Raw genomic sequence first — 19,334 nt, forward strand, 5'->3', positions numbered from 1 at the left:
CCTGCGGAGGGCGCCCCCAGCGGCCAGGGCGCAAACGGAGGGGCTGGCAGCCCTGTTCCATTACGCGGACCTCGGCGCCCCTCCCAGCCTCCTTCAGATCTGCGAGGCTGCAGCCTGGGTCACCCGATCCAAAGACGGTCCCTGAGGCGAGGCGCGGGAGAACGATTCGGGGCAGATCGGCAGTTCGAACTTGCCCAGGGCAGGAGAAAGGCGGCCCGGTGTCCTGGTCGTGGCAGGCGCCATCTGCCCGACCAGCGCCCGGGTCAGCCCCGCGCCGCCCCCTGCTCCGCACGGGTTAATCCCCCTCGCCGCCCGCTCGCTTCCCGGTGCCAAAGTGGGTGTTGCTGGAATTCCTCGCTCCCTCTCCCGTAATGAGGGGGCTGAGCTGTCCCTCCGAGGAGGGGGCCTGGTGTGGATAAAAGAGACGAAAAAGCCGGGGGAGGTTTCCAAAAATAAAACCGTCCGGGTCCCCTTCAGACGGCTGCAGGCGCGGGCAGGAGGCGCGAAGGTGCGGCAACGGTGAGAGCCCAGCTGGAGTAGGAGCGCTGACTCGAGGCTCGGGGCGCGCAGCCCTCGCTCCGCGGAGAACCGGGCCCCCAGTCGGCCGCTTCAGGGCCCCCTAGACTCAGAGAAGCGGGCCGCCGGGCGGGGCCCGGAAAACAGCCCGCGGGCGTCCAGCGCACCGACCACAAAGCTCTTCGCGGTGCCCGCTCGCTCCACTCTCCAGCCGCCCCCGCGCCATGAGGCCGCGGACCAAAGCCCGCAGCCCGGGGCGCGCCCTGCGGAACCCTTGGAGAGGCTTCTTGCCGCTCACCCTGGCTCTCTTCGTGGGCGCGGGTCATGCCCAAAGGGACCCCGTAGGGAGATACGAGCCGGCTGGCGGAGACGCGAATCGACTGCGGCGTCCTGGGGGCAGCTACCCGGCAGCGGCTGCAGCCAAAGTGTACAGTCTGTTCCGGGAGCAGGACGCGCCTGTCGCGGACTTGCCGCCCGTGGAGCGGGCCCAGCTGGGCTGGGGGATCCCCAGGAGGCCCACCGAGACGGAGGCCAGGAGGTCGTCCCGCGCGCAGCAGTCGCGGCGTGTCCAGCCACCTGCGCAGACCCGGAGAAGCACTCCCCTGGGCCAGCAGCAGCCGGCACCCCGGGCCCGGGCCGCGCCGGCTCTCCCACGCCTGGGGATCCCACAGCGGTCCGGGGCTGCGCCCCCAACCCCGCCGCGAGGGCGGCTCACGGGGTGAGCACGGGAGAGGGAAGTTTGGAGGGTGCAGAGGGGAGCCAGGGCTCATTTGTGGAGGGGCGTGCAGGCGAGAGGAGAGGGTGCCAGACTCATGCCCTCGTCCCTCTGTCTTTAGTACTTCGGGAAACAGCCCCGAGGGTCCAAAGTCGGGACTGGAAGATTTGATCCGCTTTCGAAGAGTTTAAGGCAAAGATAGATCCTCATCCTAATCCTTTCTTAGCAACTCGCTCGGAGCCCCGACGTTAAATCCTTTCGCAAGGCGCCTCTCCACTCGCCCGCGCTCCTCCTGCCTGCAACTAACGAGCTCTTGTAGACGCTTGCAGCGCTGCCGGGATCCGAGAGGCAGCGGGGAGAGAGCAGTGGGGTGGGCGCTCCAGGCTCTTGAGGCCCAGGGGAGGTTGAGCCGGCTCAGGGCGCGGGTGGGCGGAGGTGTCGGGGACCCCATGGCGAGAAGGTAGATGCGTCTCCGGGAAGGGAGCTGGCAGCGAAGCTGGTGCGTCGGGACAAGTGTGTGGATTGGGGCGTGGGTCGGCCTGCGCAGGCTGAGGGCTGGATGCGGGCGTGGGCGTGAGCTCTGGGCACTTTGGGCGGGAAGCGTGTCCCGATGAGGCTGCGACACAGTGGGCGCGTGGAGAATTGGATCAGTGTGCTCTCGTGCCTCTAGGTGTAAGCACAATTTGCGTGCGTTGCAGGGCTAAGCCACCCCACAACCCTGCAATTTACTTTTTTGCTCCCCCTGGGTACCACCCCTGGCCCGCTGCGGGCGCCGTCGCAGAGTGAGAAGACGCCCCAGCAATCCCCATCCCCAATCGGATTATCATGACTGCGGGCGCTCTCCACCTTGCTGGGGTATGACAGGTGCCTCTGGAATGGAGGGCACTGAGCCCTGAACAGTGAGGGGCTGGGCGGGGCCACCATCAAGAAGTCTGGGAAGGGCTTTGGCAGCCTCTCTTTGCCTGGGCCCGATTTGCCTGTTGGGTTTAGTCCTGGGGAACAGCATGAAAGACGCTTGTACCCTGAGTCCTACTCCAAGGACCTTGCGCTTCACACCCTTGGCGCTCTCTGTTTTCCTTGGCTGGAGCGCTCTTCTCATAGAGCAGGATTCATGCTCTGTCTCTTTCAGATTTATGCTCAGAGTGGCCTTTGGCCACGCCTGCCCCATCCTCTTTCTCCCTTCACCCTGCTTTATGTTTTTTCATAGTACTTATTCTATCTGATATGTTCTATTCCTATTTATGTGTTTATGGCCTGGCCTCCCAGCCCACACTAGTGCAAGCTCTATGCAAACAGGGACTCCATTGTGTCCATTTGTGTCTCTTGTGCCCAGAATAGTGCCTGCACTAGTTGGTATTCTCTAGGTATCTGTTGAATGAGTGGATGAACTCCCTGCCGCCCGTGGAAGGCCCAGCTTCAAGCAGGCAGAGAGTAGATCCATGCACTGCCAAGTCGCTTACACATAGAATCATTCAACAAGTATTAGTGGAAAGCACCTGCTGTGTTTCAGCGTTTTCCTTTCCTGATCTGTGCAAGTGAATGCATGCTTCTAGGGATCCTGCATGCAGAGCATGGGAAAGGGGATGGAGGTCCAGAGTCCAAGGCATTGTTCCTGCTGAGAGAGCAACCCAATTACTTAATATCACGTTGAAGAAATGAACAGATGCTTTCTAGTACTGGAAGGCTCCTGTTAAGTGCAAAGGAGTGGGGCAGCTGTAGCTGAAGAGCTGAGTGGAGGAGACCTGTGACCTGGGGTCCCTGGGACTCTGTGGGCAGCATGTGGGGAAGCAGAGGGGAGGTGGCAGGAGGGGGGCCTGGAGGTGAGGGTGGCATGCAGGTATAGCACTGCCCAAGGACAAAGGCTCTTTACTGTTGGCACTGGCCCAGGGGTAGCGCTGCAGCTCTGGTGTAGGGGAACCCAGAGACATAGCTTGGGCTGGAGCAGGGAGGAGCTTGTACTGCAGGTATTCAGGTGCAGGTGAGGTGCGGGGGAAGGTGGAGAAGTGGAGCATGGGGACTGGAGGGTGCACTATTAGAAGTCATGAAATGATGTGGTGATGAGCAAAGCAAATTGTCACCACCACAAGGCTGGTGCATGTGAATAGGCATGTGAAGACATGGGCTGGGTGCCACCTGCTGTACACAGGTGCACACATCACATGACACACTGGTCAGGCTCCTCCCCCAGATTGTCTTCTTCAGCTTTAATAGAGAGTGGGTTCCCTGACACTCCAGTCAGCCACTCCACGTCAGCTGGGGAGGACCTGAGTGGTCATCTTGTTTATTCTCTTCCTCCACCCTGGTCCATTCTGGTTAATGGCTTCTAGTCAGGCTGATCAGGCTGGCCATTCATTGCCTTGTGAGCTGCAGACAGCCAGGGACCAAGTGCCACCTGCTGGTGAATCTTGGAACTGCACAACTACTACTGGAGCTTCTTCATTTATTCAACAAATATTTTGGAAGGACATCTATACCCAGGCCCTATACTGGATCCTGAGGATATAGCAGTGACCAAGACAGGCAGACTCTGTCCTCATGGAACTTTCAATGTAGCGAGGATTTATTGCACATAATAAAGATTTATTAAGTTTGTGCCAGGCTTGTGCCAGGCTTGATGCTAGGTATCTAGGATACAGCAGTGACCAGAGTGGACACCGTCCCTACACTAATGAAATTTACAGTCTACAGGGTTTCTTTTTCTTTTCTTTTTTTTTCTTTTTGAGATGGAGTCTCTTGCCCTGTCACCCAGGCTGGAGTGCAATGGCATGATTTCGGTTCACTGCAACCTCCACGCCTGAGGCTCAAGCGAGTCTCGTGCCTTAACCTCCCGAGTAACTGGGATTATGGGCACGTGCCACCACACTCGGCTAATTTTTTTGTATTTTTAGTAGAGATGGGGTTTCGCCATGTTGGCCAGGCTAGTCTCAAACTCCTGACCTTAAGCACTACACCCACCTTGGCCTCCCAAAGTGCTGGGATTACAGGTGTGAGCCACCACCCTGGCCTCTACAGGGTTTCTTGAACCAACCTCACAGCATACCACCTGTATAATATTTTTCTCTACCTTTCCCTCTTGTTCTGTTATTATTTTTCTTTAACTTTATATTCTGTTAAATAAGAGGATTTTGTGTTTTATCTGTTTTAAAGTATATTATGAAGTTTTACAAATGCGCTAAAAGGTATTGAAAATAATATAACTTATAGTCTAGTTTTATCAAACCTTAATATGTTGGCATATTTTGATTCCAGTTTTTTAGTTGAAATTTTCTCTATAAATTTGTCTCCTTCCCTCCCCAGAGTTAATCACTACCCTGAATTTAATTAATTCCAATAGATGTTTTTATAATATTACTATAGATACATGTATCCACAAAATATACAATGTTGTTTTGCATATTTTAAACTTAGATAAGTGATACCATATTTCATTATTCTTCTGCAATTTGTTTTCTCCTCCTCATTAGATTTTTGAGATTTAACCATATTAATATAATTAGCCCAAGTTTATTCATTTTAACTGCTGTATATTATTCCTTTGTCTGAATATTACCACAGTTTATCCATCCTCCTGTTTTTGGACATTGAATTGAATTACATTTCTTTGCTATTACAGACAACGCTTGACTCATTTTTCTCCATAAATAAATTCATAACTGAAAGGAAACTTTGTATCATTATAAGTTGAAAGCAGTACCACTTGTTATAAAGAGAAGATAATTGTAGGAAAATTGAAATGAAAACAAAATGTTCTTAAGTTCTAGTCAGACATCATTCATTATCTTAGGAAGCTCAACTCTGTGGCAAGTTCTCTCTGTTGGAAAGGGGGACTAGCATGTGTTGAGGGGAGGACCTGGCCTTTTTCACTGACATAATTAGGTTAGAAGGATCACCGAAAAGAGAATCACTTTCTCACCATGTAACTCACTGTCGAATGTTGTGATCTGTAAACCTAAAATGCCTTTGCTACCCTCAGTGTGGCTCATCCCACTTTTTGTGAAACTCCAGATTAAATGAAACAAAGAAGTATTAATTGTATACCATGTGTTGGGCACTGTGTTAGACTCTAGAAGCACAAGGAGAAATAAGAAAGAAATCTCTAGATACCCAAGATGGAGATACAACCAATGACCTGAAACAGGCAGTACTAAATGATCCTAGCAGATGCAGATGGAGAATGAGGGAAGGCTGGGTAGATGATATCAGAGGAGGTGGGTTTTTTTGTTTGTTTGTTTGTTTGTTTTGTGAGTTTTTTGAGACAGAGTCTTGCTCTGTGGCCAAACTGTAGTGCAGTGGCACAATCTCAGCTCACTGCAACCTCCTCCTCCTGGGTTCAAGCGATTCTTCTGCCTCAGCCTCCTGAGTAGCTGGGACTACAGGTGCACGCCACCGCACCCAGCTAATTTTTAGTAGAGACAGGGTTTCACCATGTTGGCCAGGATGGTCTCAATTTCCTGACCTCATGGTCCACCCGCCTCAGACTCCTAAAGTGCTGGGATTACAGGTGTGAGCCTTGCCTGTAACCTTGCCTGGCCCAGGGGAAGTTTTATACAAAGAAGGTAGTATCTGATCTGGAAGTCTTGGAGTATGCAAAGGATTTCCATCAGTAGATCAGAGAGGGAAGGCATTCTAGGCAGAGAGAACAGCCCAGGCAAAGGCATGAAAGTGAAATCCATCAGGCAACTAGGGAGCAACAAACCTTGCATCCTTGGAAGAGCAAAGCCTTGGCTGTGGATGGTTGTGGATACAAGGTGGGGGTGATGGGGTCAATTAGACTGCACAGGCAAGTAGGCACGTGGGTGCCAGGTGACCTTGTAGAGGCCAGTGGAGAGCTGTGGGAGGTTTTTAACAAAGGGCTAGTGTGATCAGATTTGGCCCAGGTGGAATAGCAGCTCTCCCAGACTGCTAGCCAGATGTGTCTGCTACAGTGATGCTGGATACTGGGCTAATGTGTGCTGAGTGGTGTCAACTGGAGGACTGAACTCAGATGATCTCTGAGAGGTACCTTCTAGGGAGCCAGAGCGATTGAATTGTGTATCCCAGCTGTTCAGGCTCATTTGCTCTCTCTGCTAGCCAGAGCCCACTGAACTGACAATTCTCAGCTGGTCACTTCCCTGGGCCTGCACCCAAGACTTTAATATTGGCCTGTAGGGATCCTCAGAGTCTCTCCTTGGGGACCTGAATCTCTCCTGAGTGCCCTACCAGCCCCAGCCTGGCCTCTCTGCCTGGCAGCCTTTGATTCTGGCCAATCCTCCCTGTGGCCGTATATCCCTTAGGGCCTACTCTGCAGGCAAAGCAGGGCTGGCCCCTGCCCTCCCACAGTCAGCTGCAAAGCCATTCTGAGGGCAGCTGGGGTGACGGCTGGCTCAGGGAGCCTCCTTGGGCTGGGCTCCATGCCATGACCTCCCAGCCAGGCAGGCTCCTGCGTCCATGCTGTCTGGGTTCCCACAGGCCCTAGTTCTTAGAAAATTCCCAGGGCACAGAATCTGTTTCCTCTCAGAGCCCTTCTAGCCCCACGAGAGGTCTTGTCACCACCACAAGGGGTAGTGACATACAAGTGGGTATGTAGTTTCCCCTTCCACTGGGGCACAACCCCAGAAACTCTGGGTCTGACAAGCAGCCCTTTCCCTGACCCCAGTGACATAGGCCCTGATGCAGCCAGGAAGCTGCTAAAGGTGGTCGCCCAGAGAGGCTTTGAGGTGGCCCGAGTGGCACAACTCTTGGCTGGCAGGACATTCTGGGAGCTCCCTGGGAGGGAGGCAGTGCCCCACAACTTTGGGCCAAAGGGCCAGGAATGGGCCTCTGCTTTTTCAAGCTGCAGGAATTTATTTTGAATTCTTCATAAGACTCCAAAAACCACATAAGCTTTGGGGTCCGCTCAAATGTCAAACAAACTCCTAAGTGGGACCAGATGTCGCCATGCTGGCCGCAGAGATCACAGGAGCGGCCGCCCTGCTCTGTCCTTCGCCTGTCCAGCCTCTGTACTTCTTCCTCCCCTCTCACCCTCCAGTTCCAGCGCCCAGTGATGATTTCTGATGATAAGGATGGAAGCCAGAGCCAGGCCCAGCCTGCCAAGGAGTCGCTCCCTAGAGGTCTTCAGGAGAAGCCCTCTAGGGAGTCGCCCTGGTCTAGGCATGTGGGTCTTTAGCTGCGGAGTCAGGGCCGGGTGGAAACTGCTGGTGCTGCTGGAGTGCACCAAACACCTGGAAACAAAGTTTGGGGAGCTGAGTGAGTGCCCCAGCACTGTACATCAGTGTCTCATGCGGGTCCCTCAGAGCCAACATCAAGGAGTAGCTGAAGGGCTGGGCATAGTAGCTCACACCTATAATCCCAGCACTTTGGGAGGCTAAGGTGGGTGGATCACCTGAGGTCAGGAGTTTGAGACCACCCTGGCCAACATGGTGAAACCCTGTCTCTATTAAAAATAATTTTAAAATTAGCATGGTGGCAGGACCAAGGTTGCCATGAACCGAGATTGTGACATTGCATTCCAGCCTGGGCCATATAGAGAGACTCAAAAAAAAAAAAAAAAAAAGGAGTAGCTGAGGGAAGAACTCTATTTCCCTATAGAGTAATTCCTATCTGTCTCGCAAATAAAAGTTGTGCAGAGGCAGCTTAACCCACATCCCCAGCCCCTCCTCCTACCGGCTTGCCACCTCGTAAGCCCCTCGTAAGCAGGAATTCTAGAGCCCCCTTCCTTCAGTGTCCACTCAGGGCTCAGCCTTCCCATGCACCAGACTGCTGGGGGCTGAGACTCCTCAGTGTGCATTTGTTGGCAGGTGACACCTCATATGACCTTGAGACTGTTTTATGTGTGTCTTCCCGCTTCCCTTGGATCGTCAGCATTTGTAGGGCAAGGACCTTGGTGTTTTGTTTGTTTGTTTGTTTGTTTGTTTTGTGAGAGGCAATGTAGAGTTGGAGTGTGGCTTAGAGTTGGGCCAACCCAGGTTGGAATCAGGCTCAGGCACTTACCTGCTGTGTGGAATTGGCAAGTCACTGAACCTCTCTGAACTGGCTTGTTTATTAGCTTTAGGATCACTGTCATTGTTGCCCCAGTGGACTGCCTTCTTTATGTCAGATGTTAAACATTCTCACCTCATTTAACCATCATAACAACCCAATTAAGCGGCTAGTGTTATCTCCATTGTACAGATGGAGAGAGTGAGGTTTCCCAGGGACATGCAGAGAATGGCAGAGTCAGGATTCAATCTTAGATTTGCACGTAGAATGGGGACAGCCTTCCCAGTCTCTCCGTGTTCCCCCAGGCCTTTCCTGTAGAAGGTGGGACTGTGGGAAGGGCTGTGAATAGTCCCCAGCTCTGAGCATCCTTTTGTTGACTCTGTTTTGGTGACCCCACAGGAGGAACGTCTGCGGGGGACAGTGCTGCCCAGGATGGACAACAGCAAACAGCACCAACCACTGTATCAAACGTGAGTGCCTCCACCAGTAGCAGACACTCTGCTGTATCAGACGTGGAGTGCCATTCCCCACCCTACTCCCAGGGCAGGTCAAGCTTAGGGACTCCAGAACCTGGAGCAGAAGCGTCTTTCCTAGTCTGCGTCCTGAAGATGCAGCCCCTCTTTAAAGTGGAGGCAATATCCAGTGGAAGGGAGGAGGTTTAAAAATGCCTCCAGCTGGGGCTGGGGGTGGTGGCTCATGCCTGTAATCCCAGTTTGGGAGGCCAAGGTGGGTGGATCACTTGAGGTTGAGAGTTGAAGACCAGCCTGGTCAAGATGGCAAAACCCTGTCTCTTCTGAAAATACAAAATTAGGCGTGCGTGGTGTTGGGCGCCTGTAATCCCAACTACTCAGGAGGCTGATGCAGGAGAATCGCTTGAACCTGGGAGGCAGAGGTTGTGGTGAGCCAAGATCGTGCCACTGCACTCCAGTCTGGGTGACACAGCGAGTCTCCTTTCCAAAAAGAAAAAAAAAAAAAAAAATGCCTCCAGCTGGACACAGCTTCTCAAATGAAATCACTGCTCGTATTTTCAAAGCTTCCTGCATTCCCTCCTGCTGCCCTACTGTGTTGGCCCCGCTCACACTGCCGGCAGAGTCTCAGGAGCCCGTCCGCACCTGTGTTCTGCGGAACATGCTTGGCCCAGAGCCTCTGCATCCCACATTTCCAAGGGCACCATTCATGGGATGAGAATCCACCTCTGCCCTGGCCCCTGGCCCAATGACCCTGGCCTCTGATAAGGACTCTGCCAGGATGGTCAGATGACACTCTCTGACCCACGCCTGGAGCCGTCTCCCCTTGGATTGCTCTGATGTCTGGCAGTCTGGCTCGAAGGAGAGAAAAGCCATCTTATTTTGTGGAAACGTAGGAGTGAGTTGGGAAGAGCCAGAGCCTCCATGCCCAAGCCTCTTCCACTGATGGTATCAAGGGCATTAACAACAACAGGAGCCAGTACTTTCACAGCACTCACTTGGTGCAGGGTGCACTTTAAACATCCTCTGTGGCGGCTGGATGAGGAACGCGAAGCACAGTTGGGTAACTTGTCCAAGGTCACATGGTCATGGTCAGGAAGTGCAGAGCTAGGATTTGAATCCAGACAACCTGACTCCAGGGTCCTTCTTCTTAATACCTGTACCCTGCTGCCAGGTATCTCACCTTCATTTCTGGGCCTCACTTTCTGCATCTGTGAACTGGAGGTGATGGTACTATTGCTGTCACTGCTACTGCTACTGCTACTATTAGCTAACAACTGAGTACATACTAGTGCCCAACACTGCACTAAGCTCTTCACATGGATTATCTTAGTTTGACCTGTCAATCATCTTATGAAGTAGGTGTATGCTTATCATCGTGGCTTACAGATGAGGAAGCTGAGGCTGGGGTTGCTTGGGAAACACAGCCAAGCTCTGCTGCTGCAAGTGCTGAGCTCGGGCTGGACCTGGGCAGACTGACTCCAGAACTGCAGGCTCCGATCTCCTGGGCTTCATTCCCTCCCGACACCAGAGGGGGCTGGGCATTCCAGAGTGTGGAATCCCCACAGACCATAGCAGATATGGGAGTTTGAGGGATCCCCTTGGATCTTTCTCCTTCCTCCCACAGGCCCCTCTTGGGTCCACATCAGCTCCCCAGGAACTCTACCTGACTGTCCTTCAGGTGGCTGCCCCTGCCTCTGCCAGTCCCAAGCCTGGCTGCAAAACCTCAGTCTCAACAGCTCCCTTCCTTCAAGGACCAGCCCCGGGCCCTTCTCAGTAGGAGGGCGTCACAGTTAATAGTCCAGGTATGTGACAAAACATATGATGTTCCCAGCACGATGGATGCCCTCGTCTAGGAACATCATATGTAGTTCTATGACAACATAGGATAACGTGGTTATCCTGACACCCTACTCGACAGGATACAGGATGCAATGGGGTTGCTCCCATTCCCACGAGGCTGGACATGCGGGTTTACCAAGCTCTTGGCTTCTGCCTCAGGCCTCATGGCCCTGACCCTCTCTGCCTGTCTGAAGATGCAGCTCAGGCAGAATCTTCGGTCCCTTCTAGGACCTCCAGATAACAGAACCAGAGCCAAAAACTCAAAAACAAACAACAAAGCAGATCTGCTTGAACACCCTTTCCTTTTCCGGGAAACTGGACGCGTGGGGGCTCTCAGAGGTCAGGCCCTCTGTGGCCAGGGGCACCGGTGGGGGAGAAACCCTTGTCCCTCACTATTTTATTTTTACTTTTAAATTTTTAAATTTATTTTTTGAAACAGAGTCTCACTCTCTTGCCCAGGCTGGAGTGGAGTGGCACAATCTCGGCTCACTGCAACCTCCGCCTCCCAGGTTTAAGTGATTCTCCTGCCTCAGCCTCCTAAGTAGCTTGTGTTACAGGCACCTACCACCATGCCTGGCTAATTTTTGTAGGTTTTGTTTTTTTGTTTTGTTTTGTTTTGTTTGTAAAGACAAGGTTTTACCACGTTGGCTAGGCTGGTCTCAGATTCCTGGCCTCAAGTGATCCTCCCACCTCAGCCTCCCAAAGTGCTGGGCTTACAGGTGTGAGCCACCACGCCCAGCCCCTCATAATTTTAAAGAAGAAGAAAGTGAGCCTCAGAGAGGTGGTGACTTGCTCAAGGCCACACAGCTCATTGGAAAAGAACCTGAGACTCAAAATCAGCTCTGAGCAACTCCTCTGGGTAGGGAAGCCAGGGATGTGGGTGGCCAGGTGGCTTTATGCTAAGCAGAAGCTCTGGAGCTGGGGTCTGGCACTGTTATTTTTTAAACAGCATCCCAGGTGATTCTAGGTGTGGCCAAAAATCACTGAGCAGAGGTGGGGGTCAGTCATAGGGAGATCTGCCTTGGGGGCCCTCCTCAAACTTGAATGTTCCCCCAGTCCTCTGGGAATCACATCAAAGAGAAGATTCTGATTCAGCAGATCTGGGGTGGGGCAGATATTCTGTGTTTCTAACCAGCCCCAGGAACGCTGATGCTGCTGGCCCAGGGACCACACTTTGAGTAGCAGGGCCTTTCAGGACTCAGGAGGCCTGGGCAGGAGAGATTGGGACTTGGAGGTGGGGAAGAGGGTTGGTATGTTCGAGAGAGCGTAGCCTTTGCTGGGAGGCAGCATTGGCTGATGGAGAGTGTTGCTGAGGTTTCAGCTGAAGCTGCAGCGGGTGGCTTCATAGGGGGTGGGCTTCTCCTCAGCTGCCTGAGGGGTCTGGGCATAGGTCTCACTTGGGCCCTCCAACCCTGGAAGTTCTCAGTTTCCTAACTTGCTAGTGATGTTCCAGCGTTATTCTCTGCCAAACTGGGTTTCAACCCTAGAAACTCAAGGTTGAGTGAGTTTGCATATTGTTACAGTACCAGCGCATGTGTGTGGGGGTATCCTCGTACCCCGGTGGGTGCTGCACCAGGATGCTGAGGCAGGATGCTGCCAGTACCTTCTCCCTCGGTATTTCCCTCCCTGTCCCTCTCACCCTGCCGCCCCCTGGTCACCCACCCTGACCCAGGCACACAGGCCAGCAACTCTCCTGGAGGGGGTTGCCAGTGGGCAACAGCCTCTCCCACTTGAAGTTGGCTCACCCGCAGCAGGGCTGTGTGCTCATTAACTGGTCCCTGTGCTGTTTGCTTGTTGCTATTTGGCTGCTAATAAGCCTAATGAGAACCACGCAGGCGGGCGGTGGGGTGTTGGCACTGGATGGCTTTGTCCAGAGCTCTGCAGAAGGGGGGGCTCTTGGCTCCACACCCCGTCAGCTGGCTCTCCCCTACCCCTGTGGCTCTGCACCTCCCTCTCCTCTCCCAACAGCTGCCCTCCTGGCTGGGGCAGAGACTGCCAATGTTGGGGAATGTTCATGATTCTGTCCTAGCAGTTTCACACATGAAGGGATGCCTTCCTGGGCCGGTGAGAGATGGGGGCCGACATCCCCCACTGCCAAGGGTAAAGTCTAGTGCCAGAACCACGGGGAGACTCAGTCTCTCCCGGATATCTGTGGGCCCAACCCACTGCCCATGCGCAGGGAGTGCTGGCTGCTGCTCAGTTGCCCTCTCTTCCCTCTAGCAGAAGCAATCCCAGGCCACTGTCACACACCAGTCCGTCTCCCAGGCCTGCCCTCTTGCCACCCTGTTCTGCAGGTGCCCGTTGCTGGAAGCCCAGCCCCTCCTTCCACCTTGGTGGGGGCTAGAGCTGGGCGGCCGAATCCTCCTCCAGTCTTGGTATCTGCCTTTCCTTCTGTGGCTTTGCCAGCTCTCTCTCTTGGGATTTATGTGTTTATGTATTTGTGGAGGCAGCTGACTGCGGCCTGCCGGGCCCTGCCCAGCAGAGGGGAAGAACTGGAGGGTGTGGAGTGACAGTGTCCTGTTTATAGTTGCAGCTTTTGGAAGACTGTCCATTCTTCCCAGACTGGCTCCTGCCCAACCCCACCCCAACTGGGGAAGGGGATTTGAATACTCCCTAGACTTCTCATTTTATCTCAGCCTGGACGCACAGGGGCTGGGGCTGCTTTGGGGAGGACAGAAGAGAATCCCTGCAGCTGTCGAGGAGGGGGCAGGCAAGTTACTCTCTCACTCCTGCCCCCAGCAGCAAGGCTCGATATTAAGAGCATGTCCTTTGGATTCTGGCACCAGATCCCTGGAGACGTGTTTGAGTCCCAGCTCTGTGTCCTGGGGCAAGTGGCTGGCCCTTTTCTAGCCACAGGGCCTCATCCATAAAATGGGTATAACAATCTATATAGAATTGGTTTTGGGGATGAATGATATGAACTCAATAGCTCTTACTGTGTGCCTGGTACGATTCTAAGTACTTCATATTGTTAATTTTTAATCCTCACGACAACCCTATAAGCTACATTGGATTTTTATCCCCATTTACAAATGAGGTTGGCTTTCTGTCCGAGTCATGCTACTGAGACTCAGCAGAGCCCAGACATGAATCCAGGTAGTCTGGCTCCAGAGCACAAGGGCTTAGCTCTGTGCTTTCTGATAAATGAGTAAATGTGTGTAGACAGCCTGGCGCAAGCTAAGTTTAGCTGGTATTTTAATGCTAGATCAGGAGAGCATGCTGGACCGCCTGGGTTTAGATGTCAGCTCTCGGCCCCACCACGTGGCTGAGGGGCTGTGGGCAGGCTGCTTAAAGTCTTTGTGTCTTGGTTTCCTCTTCTGTAAACCGGGATCAGCATTGGGCCCTGTCTCCCAGAGTTGTAAGGAACAAATGAGGTCACTTAGGTCAGATGTTTAGTTCAAGGCCTGGCGTGTGCGATGCACTCTATACATGTTTGGCCTTGATTTCGAGGGCAGGGACTGTGTCTCACCACCCCCAGCAGGCAGCATGCTGGGTACAAGGTGAAGGGTCCATAAGTGTATACTGAATAATACATGGCCACCCCCAGCCCTGTGCTGAGAGAGACTTTGCTGCTGCCCAAGTTCTATCGACCCTTCCAGAAACTCCCCACAGTGTTCAGTGGATCCTGGGGATGGAGACGCTGGAATGGGTCTGAGCATTTTTCTGCGTGTATCATGTGGGCAGTGGCATGGCATTTCCTCAAGTCCCCATCTCAGTCCTACAAGAACCCTGTCTCTCCTGATCTGAGCTCCTCCTTGGCTTCCCTGAGAGAGCCTGTTTGCCCCATTCATGCCAACCACATCCCAAAGTGGAAGACTGTAGCAAGGTGGCTAAGAGCCCCAGCTTCAGAGTCAGACTCCCTGAGTTCAAACCCTTCCTCCATAACTTACTAGCACGGTGATCTTGGGCAAGTTGTTGATGGTTCTGCCTCAGTTTCCCCATATATCAGATGGGGACAAGAGTAGTACCTAGAGTAGTTATAAGAATGAGATATTTACGTGAGGTAATACGTATAAAGCGGTGAGCCCAGCACCTTGCTATGGTAAATGCTTGACAAGCCTTAGGAAAAGGGGTCAGGGCAAGGGTGGGATTTTCATCTCCACTAACTGGTTAGCACCTTCCAGAAGCCAGGAAAGTCTCATCTCCAGATGAACCATCCAGTGGGGACTCCAAAGTTGGCAGGGAGTGGTGGAGAGGAAGGTGGGAGATGGCGAAGGGGAATAATTATATGACCTCAGTGGAACCCAGCTGATATGTAGGATGCAGTCTCATCAAGAGACCCTGTCCATTTCTTACCCCTGCATGGGGGTACCCTTTCTGGGGAGATCTTCCTGGGGAGCAGGTTACCCTGAGGCTCTTTGTCCAACGAGGTGATTAGGAGATGTCCTTGACTGGGAGCTTCCTGAAGCCAGGTGCTGTGTCCTGCTGACACCAGTGGAGTGCCTGGCCCTCTCTCCATACCTGTGTCCTATATATGTGCTTGGGGCCTGTTTATCAAAGAGCTGAGTGGGCAAATGATGGCGTGGGTGACTGGCAGCTTCCTCCCTCCATCCCCAGCTGCCTCTTCTCAGTCTCCTTTGCTGGCTTCTCCCTCTCTACCTGACGTCTTAATGTTGGGCTTCCCCAGGACTTTCCCCAGACCTTCCAAGTCCCTCACCCCAAAGAGGGGGGCCATAGGAGCCAAGCAGAGCATGAACCGCCCCTGGGTATTGAGTGCCGGCAGGCACTGTGCCTGACAATTGACATGCAATACTTACAGTAATGCCTGGGGCTCACTCTGCCTGGATGTGCCAAACGCTGCCATCTTCCTTCAAACCCTCATGGTGTTCTCTGTCCTGGTCCCCTCCTGTGTCCCTGGCTGCTGCTTCTCCTCTGCTCACTACTAAACTGTGGGTTTCCCAGGACTTAGTCTGGGATCTTCTTCTTTTCTTTGTCTTTGCATTGCTCCCGGAACGATCTGCTGCCTTCTCAGGGATGTAAACATCGTCTCCGGGCCAAGGACGCCCAGATTCACATGAATCCTCTGCCAGGCCTCTCGTCTGACCTTCAGTCTTCTGCATCTGCTGCCTACTCGACATCTGCGCTTGATGCCTCCCAGACATCCTCATCCCAACTTGTCTAAAATGAACTCGTGACTTCCCTTTCTCTGAGCTGACTCCCCCGTGCAGGTCTTACCCACTCTGTTAACTGGCACCCCCATCGACCTGACTGCTCGAGCCAGACACCCAGGGGCTACCAGAACACCTTCCTCTCACTCAGGCTTTGACATCAACCCATTACCAAGCCCTATTTGTTTTACTTCCTCAGTCCCTCATGGACCTGCCTGCTTCCTTGCTGCCTCTCTGGGCCAGGGCCCTGTCACAGCTCTCCTGAGTGACACTGCAGCCTGCTGCCCGCTCTCCCTGCTGTCCTCAACACATCCCACCTGAACCTTCCTGCCGCAGCGTCTCTGCACTCACCCAGCTCCCCAAGTGCAGCCTGGGCCACTGGTCTCTAGGCCAGTGGACACGCTACTGCCTCTGTTTCTGCTCCCCCTCATCTCTCTGTGAGGCTGGCCCTTGTCATCTACTCCGTCTCCGTTTTGAGGTGTCCTCCTCAGAACGGCTGCCCTGGCCACTCTGGCTTGAGTGGCCCCCACTGGCCTTGTTCTTCTGGATCTTGGGCCCTCGACTGTCTCTTCCTCACATACCAAGTTCTGCTCCACTTCTTTGTTTTTATTTTTATTTATTTATTTATTTTTGAAACAGAGTCCAGCTCTGTCGCCCAGGCTGGAGTGCAGTGGCGCCATCTCGGCTCACTGTAACCTCCGCCTCCCAGCTTCAAGCAGTTCTCCCTCAGCCTCTCAAGTAGCTGGGATTATAGGTGTGTGCTATCACACCTAACTAATTTTTGTATATTTGTAGAGATGTTTCGACTAATGTTTGTATTTTTGTAGAGAAGTGTCATCATGTTGGCCAGACTGGTCTTGAACTCCTGACCTCAGGTGATCCACCCGCATCGGCCTCCCAAAGTGCTGGGATTACAGGCATGAGCCATCATGCCCATCGTGCTCCACTTCTTTGTTTACCTATTGAGTGACAGTCCCTCTGATTAAATTGGAAGCCCCCACAGGACAGTCTCTCTTGTTTGCCATCCTGGCAAGTCATGCATTTGAATGCATTACTGTTTTCTAGAGAAGAACACTGAGGCCCACAGAGGCGATGAAACTGGCCCCAGGTGAGGTCCCACAGTCAGAACTCAAACACGGATCTCTGACTGCAGGGCCACACTGTCCTTCACGCCCCTGCCCTGGCCTCTCTGAGTTGTCAGTATTTGGAGTGGTGTGCTCATCCTTCCCGACCGTCCCGGGCCTGGGCGTGGGGCTGGTGCTGCCGTGGGAGGCTGGCTGGATCCACTCCAGCCTAGAACTGTCTCCCCTGGAAGCTGCTTCTCTAGAAAAGACTCATCCCCAGGGACCCCTCCCAGCGCATCTCACCTCTGGGGCCCCTCTGGCACTGAGGCTTCCTCCCAGACAAGCCTGGGGACTGTGGGGATGGATAGGCAACTCTTCTCTGCTTTGGGGCAGCAGCTGGAGAGGAGCCTAGGCCTCTCAGCCCTGAGCTGGGCCCAGAGTCTTCCTCTTCATGCCTGCTGGAGCCAGTGGGATTGGGGCTGCTCTCTGCCCCAGCCCCTGGCCCCGCGGCTCCCTGGCCCCCACCTGGCCCAGCCTTGCAGCATTTGTTAATGCAATTAACAGGGCGGTCCATGCTGAAGGGCTGGGGGCCAAGGTCTGACTCACACCTCCCCTTCCTCCCCTCCAGCCGCCAAACGCCAAACGGTAGAGGCCCGCTTGGCCTGCCAGACAGCGTCTGCAGAGAGCAAGTGAGGGGCCAAGAACGGCATCTTTCTCTCATTAGGAGCTTTTATGTGAACACAACTGCTATTTTGGAGCTGGGCACTTGGCCGGCCCCGGAGCCCCAGTGCGGTTTCCAGCCGTCCTGAGCCGTGGCCCCGGCACAGCTGTATGGGAGCTGGGTCGCCCCTGAGGCCCTGACTTCTCCCACAGCCTGGGGGCTTGGGCCCTCAGTCAGGGCCTGGGAGACACAGCCCCTGGGCAGAGCTTGAGGGTGGAGAGAGCAATTCTGAGGTGGATTCCGTGGGTGCATGTGAGCCAGACAGGGATTCCCTGAGCTAAGGGATCTCTGACATCAGGGTCCCTCCCCTGGAAACCAAAAGTCAAGGTTGTGGAGAAACAGCTCAGGGCCACACGTGGACCCCCCAGTAAGCAGATTCCAGGAGCACACTGAGGTCTCCAGGTGGGGTCCAAGTCGGGTGCCCAGGGAGGTCTGAGGTAAATCCTATGGATGAGGTGCAAACTGTTCCGTCTGCGAAGGCCCCTAGCTGTGAAAGGGGGCACGGCGCCAGCCTGAGGAGGGGAATGGGTGGCTCAGTGGATAGGGTCTTAGCATCCCACTGGCACAGATTTTAGGGAGAATGGAGGTTTAACCTGGGAAGCAGCTGAGCTTCAGGAGTGGGAGGGCTGGGCCCAGAGTCCGGAGTTGAAGTTCCTCCCCCAGACCAGAGCGGGTGGTACTGGAGGCCACCGAGGAAGGGAGAGGCTGGAGGGGCCCACCCGGAAGTCTCTGCCTCCTCTATCTAACGGTCATAGATGGGTGGAGGGAGAAGGTGTCTCTGGGGCCCAGGAGAGAGAGCTGATGACAAACGCCTTGCCTGGGGGTAGGGTGGGGGTGGGGAGGGGCCTGGCTGTATTTGACACCTAGAAAGCAGTCCCCACCCAGCAGCACAGCCCTTGGTTGTTCATCTCTGTAACCAGGGCCTGATCCCTGGAGACGTGTTTTGAGTCCCAGCTCTGTGTCCTGGGGCAAGTGACTGGCCCTTTTCTAGCCACAGGGCCTCGTCCATAAAATGGGTATAACAATCTATATAGAGTTGGTTTTGGGGGTGAATGATATGAACTCGATAGCTCTTGCTGTGCGCCAGGTACGATTCGAAGCACTTCATGTTGTTAATTTTTAATCCTCACAACAACCCTATAAGCTAGATTAGACTTTTATCCTGAGGGCCTGAGTTGACATTGCCGTTTCCTGGGGAAAGGGTCATAGCTGAGGAGCTCAGAGGCCGTCTTCCTTCTAGGGGAGTGAGTTGTTTTGCTGTTGTTTTAAGCTTTGCTGTGCTGGCCAGTGGAACTTCCTGTGATGATGGAAATGTTCTCTATCTTGCTGTCCATTGTGGTAGCCGTGAGCCACATGTGGGTATCAGGCACTTGAAATATGGCTTGTGAGACTGAAGGAACTAAATTTTAAATTTTATTTAATCTGTATCCATTTAAATTTAAATAACCACATACAGTTCCTGGCTACAGTGTGAGACTGTCTTGAACAGCACAGCTTTAGAGAGAACAAAGTACGCCCACGTCCAGGTGCTCAGCTGAGACTCACAACAGCTCTTTGAAGCAGGAATTATCCGCCCCATACCGTGGACGAGGCCACTGGCACACTGGTGGAGACATCTCAGCGAGATGACGTGTGTCCAGGGTCATGCAGCTGAGATGTAGCAGAGCTGGGGTCAAACCAAACCAATCCTCCTGCCCCCCACCCCGTGTTCTTGCTACTACCCAGTAGCTAATCAGCAGGGACTCCGAGCAAATGGTAGGAGCAGCCTGCATGGGTTGGTCGGGAGGGCTGTTTCTAGAATCTCTCCCAGGCCTGCCCATTCTGAGTTTGGTCCCTTCCCAAAAGTAGGGGTTTTGTGTGGAAAATCTGAGCAAACCTTTGCTGACTGTTCCGGGGTAGAGTGAGGGGAGAAGGGGCTCAGCTAGGAACATGGGGGGATTAGGG

General features: G+C 53.7%; 1 protein-coding gene across 1 annotated transcript in view; it reads left to right on the forward strand.

Moving 5' to 3' along the window:
* The first annotated feature begins 226 nt into the window (after positions 1-226).
* LTBP2 (latent transforming growth factor beta binding protein 2) overlaps positions 227-19,334 on the forward strand; it is a 115,744-nt gene continuing 96,636 nt past the window's right edge. Inside the window, exons 1-2 of the mRNA XM_011949564.1 lie at positions 227-1,234; positions 8,588-8,658. Coding sequence (XP_011804954.1) covers positions 741-1,234; positions 8,588-8,658 — 565 coding nt within the window. The 5' untranslated portion in view covers positions 227-740. The remainder of the gene's footprint in view (positions 1,235-8,587; positions 8,659-19,334) is intronic.

Source organism: Colobus angolensis, unplaced genomic scaffold (assembly GCF_000951035.1).
Source record: "Colobus angolensis palliatus isolate OR3802 unplaced genomic scaffold, Cang.pa_1.0 Scaffold3, whole genome shotgun sequence".
Classification (NCBI taxonomy): Eukaryota; Metazoa; Chordata; class Mammalia; order Primates; family Cercopithecidae; genus Colobus; species Colobus angolensis.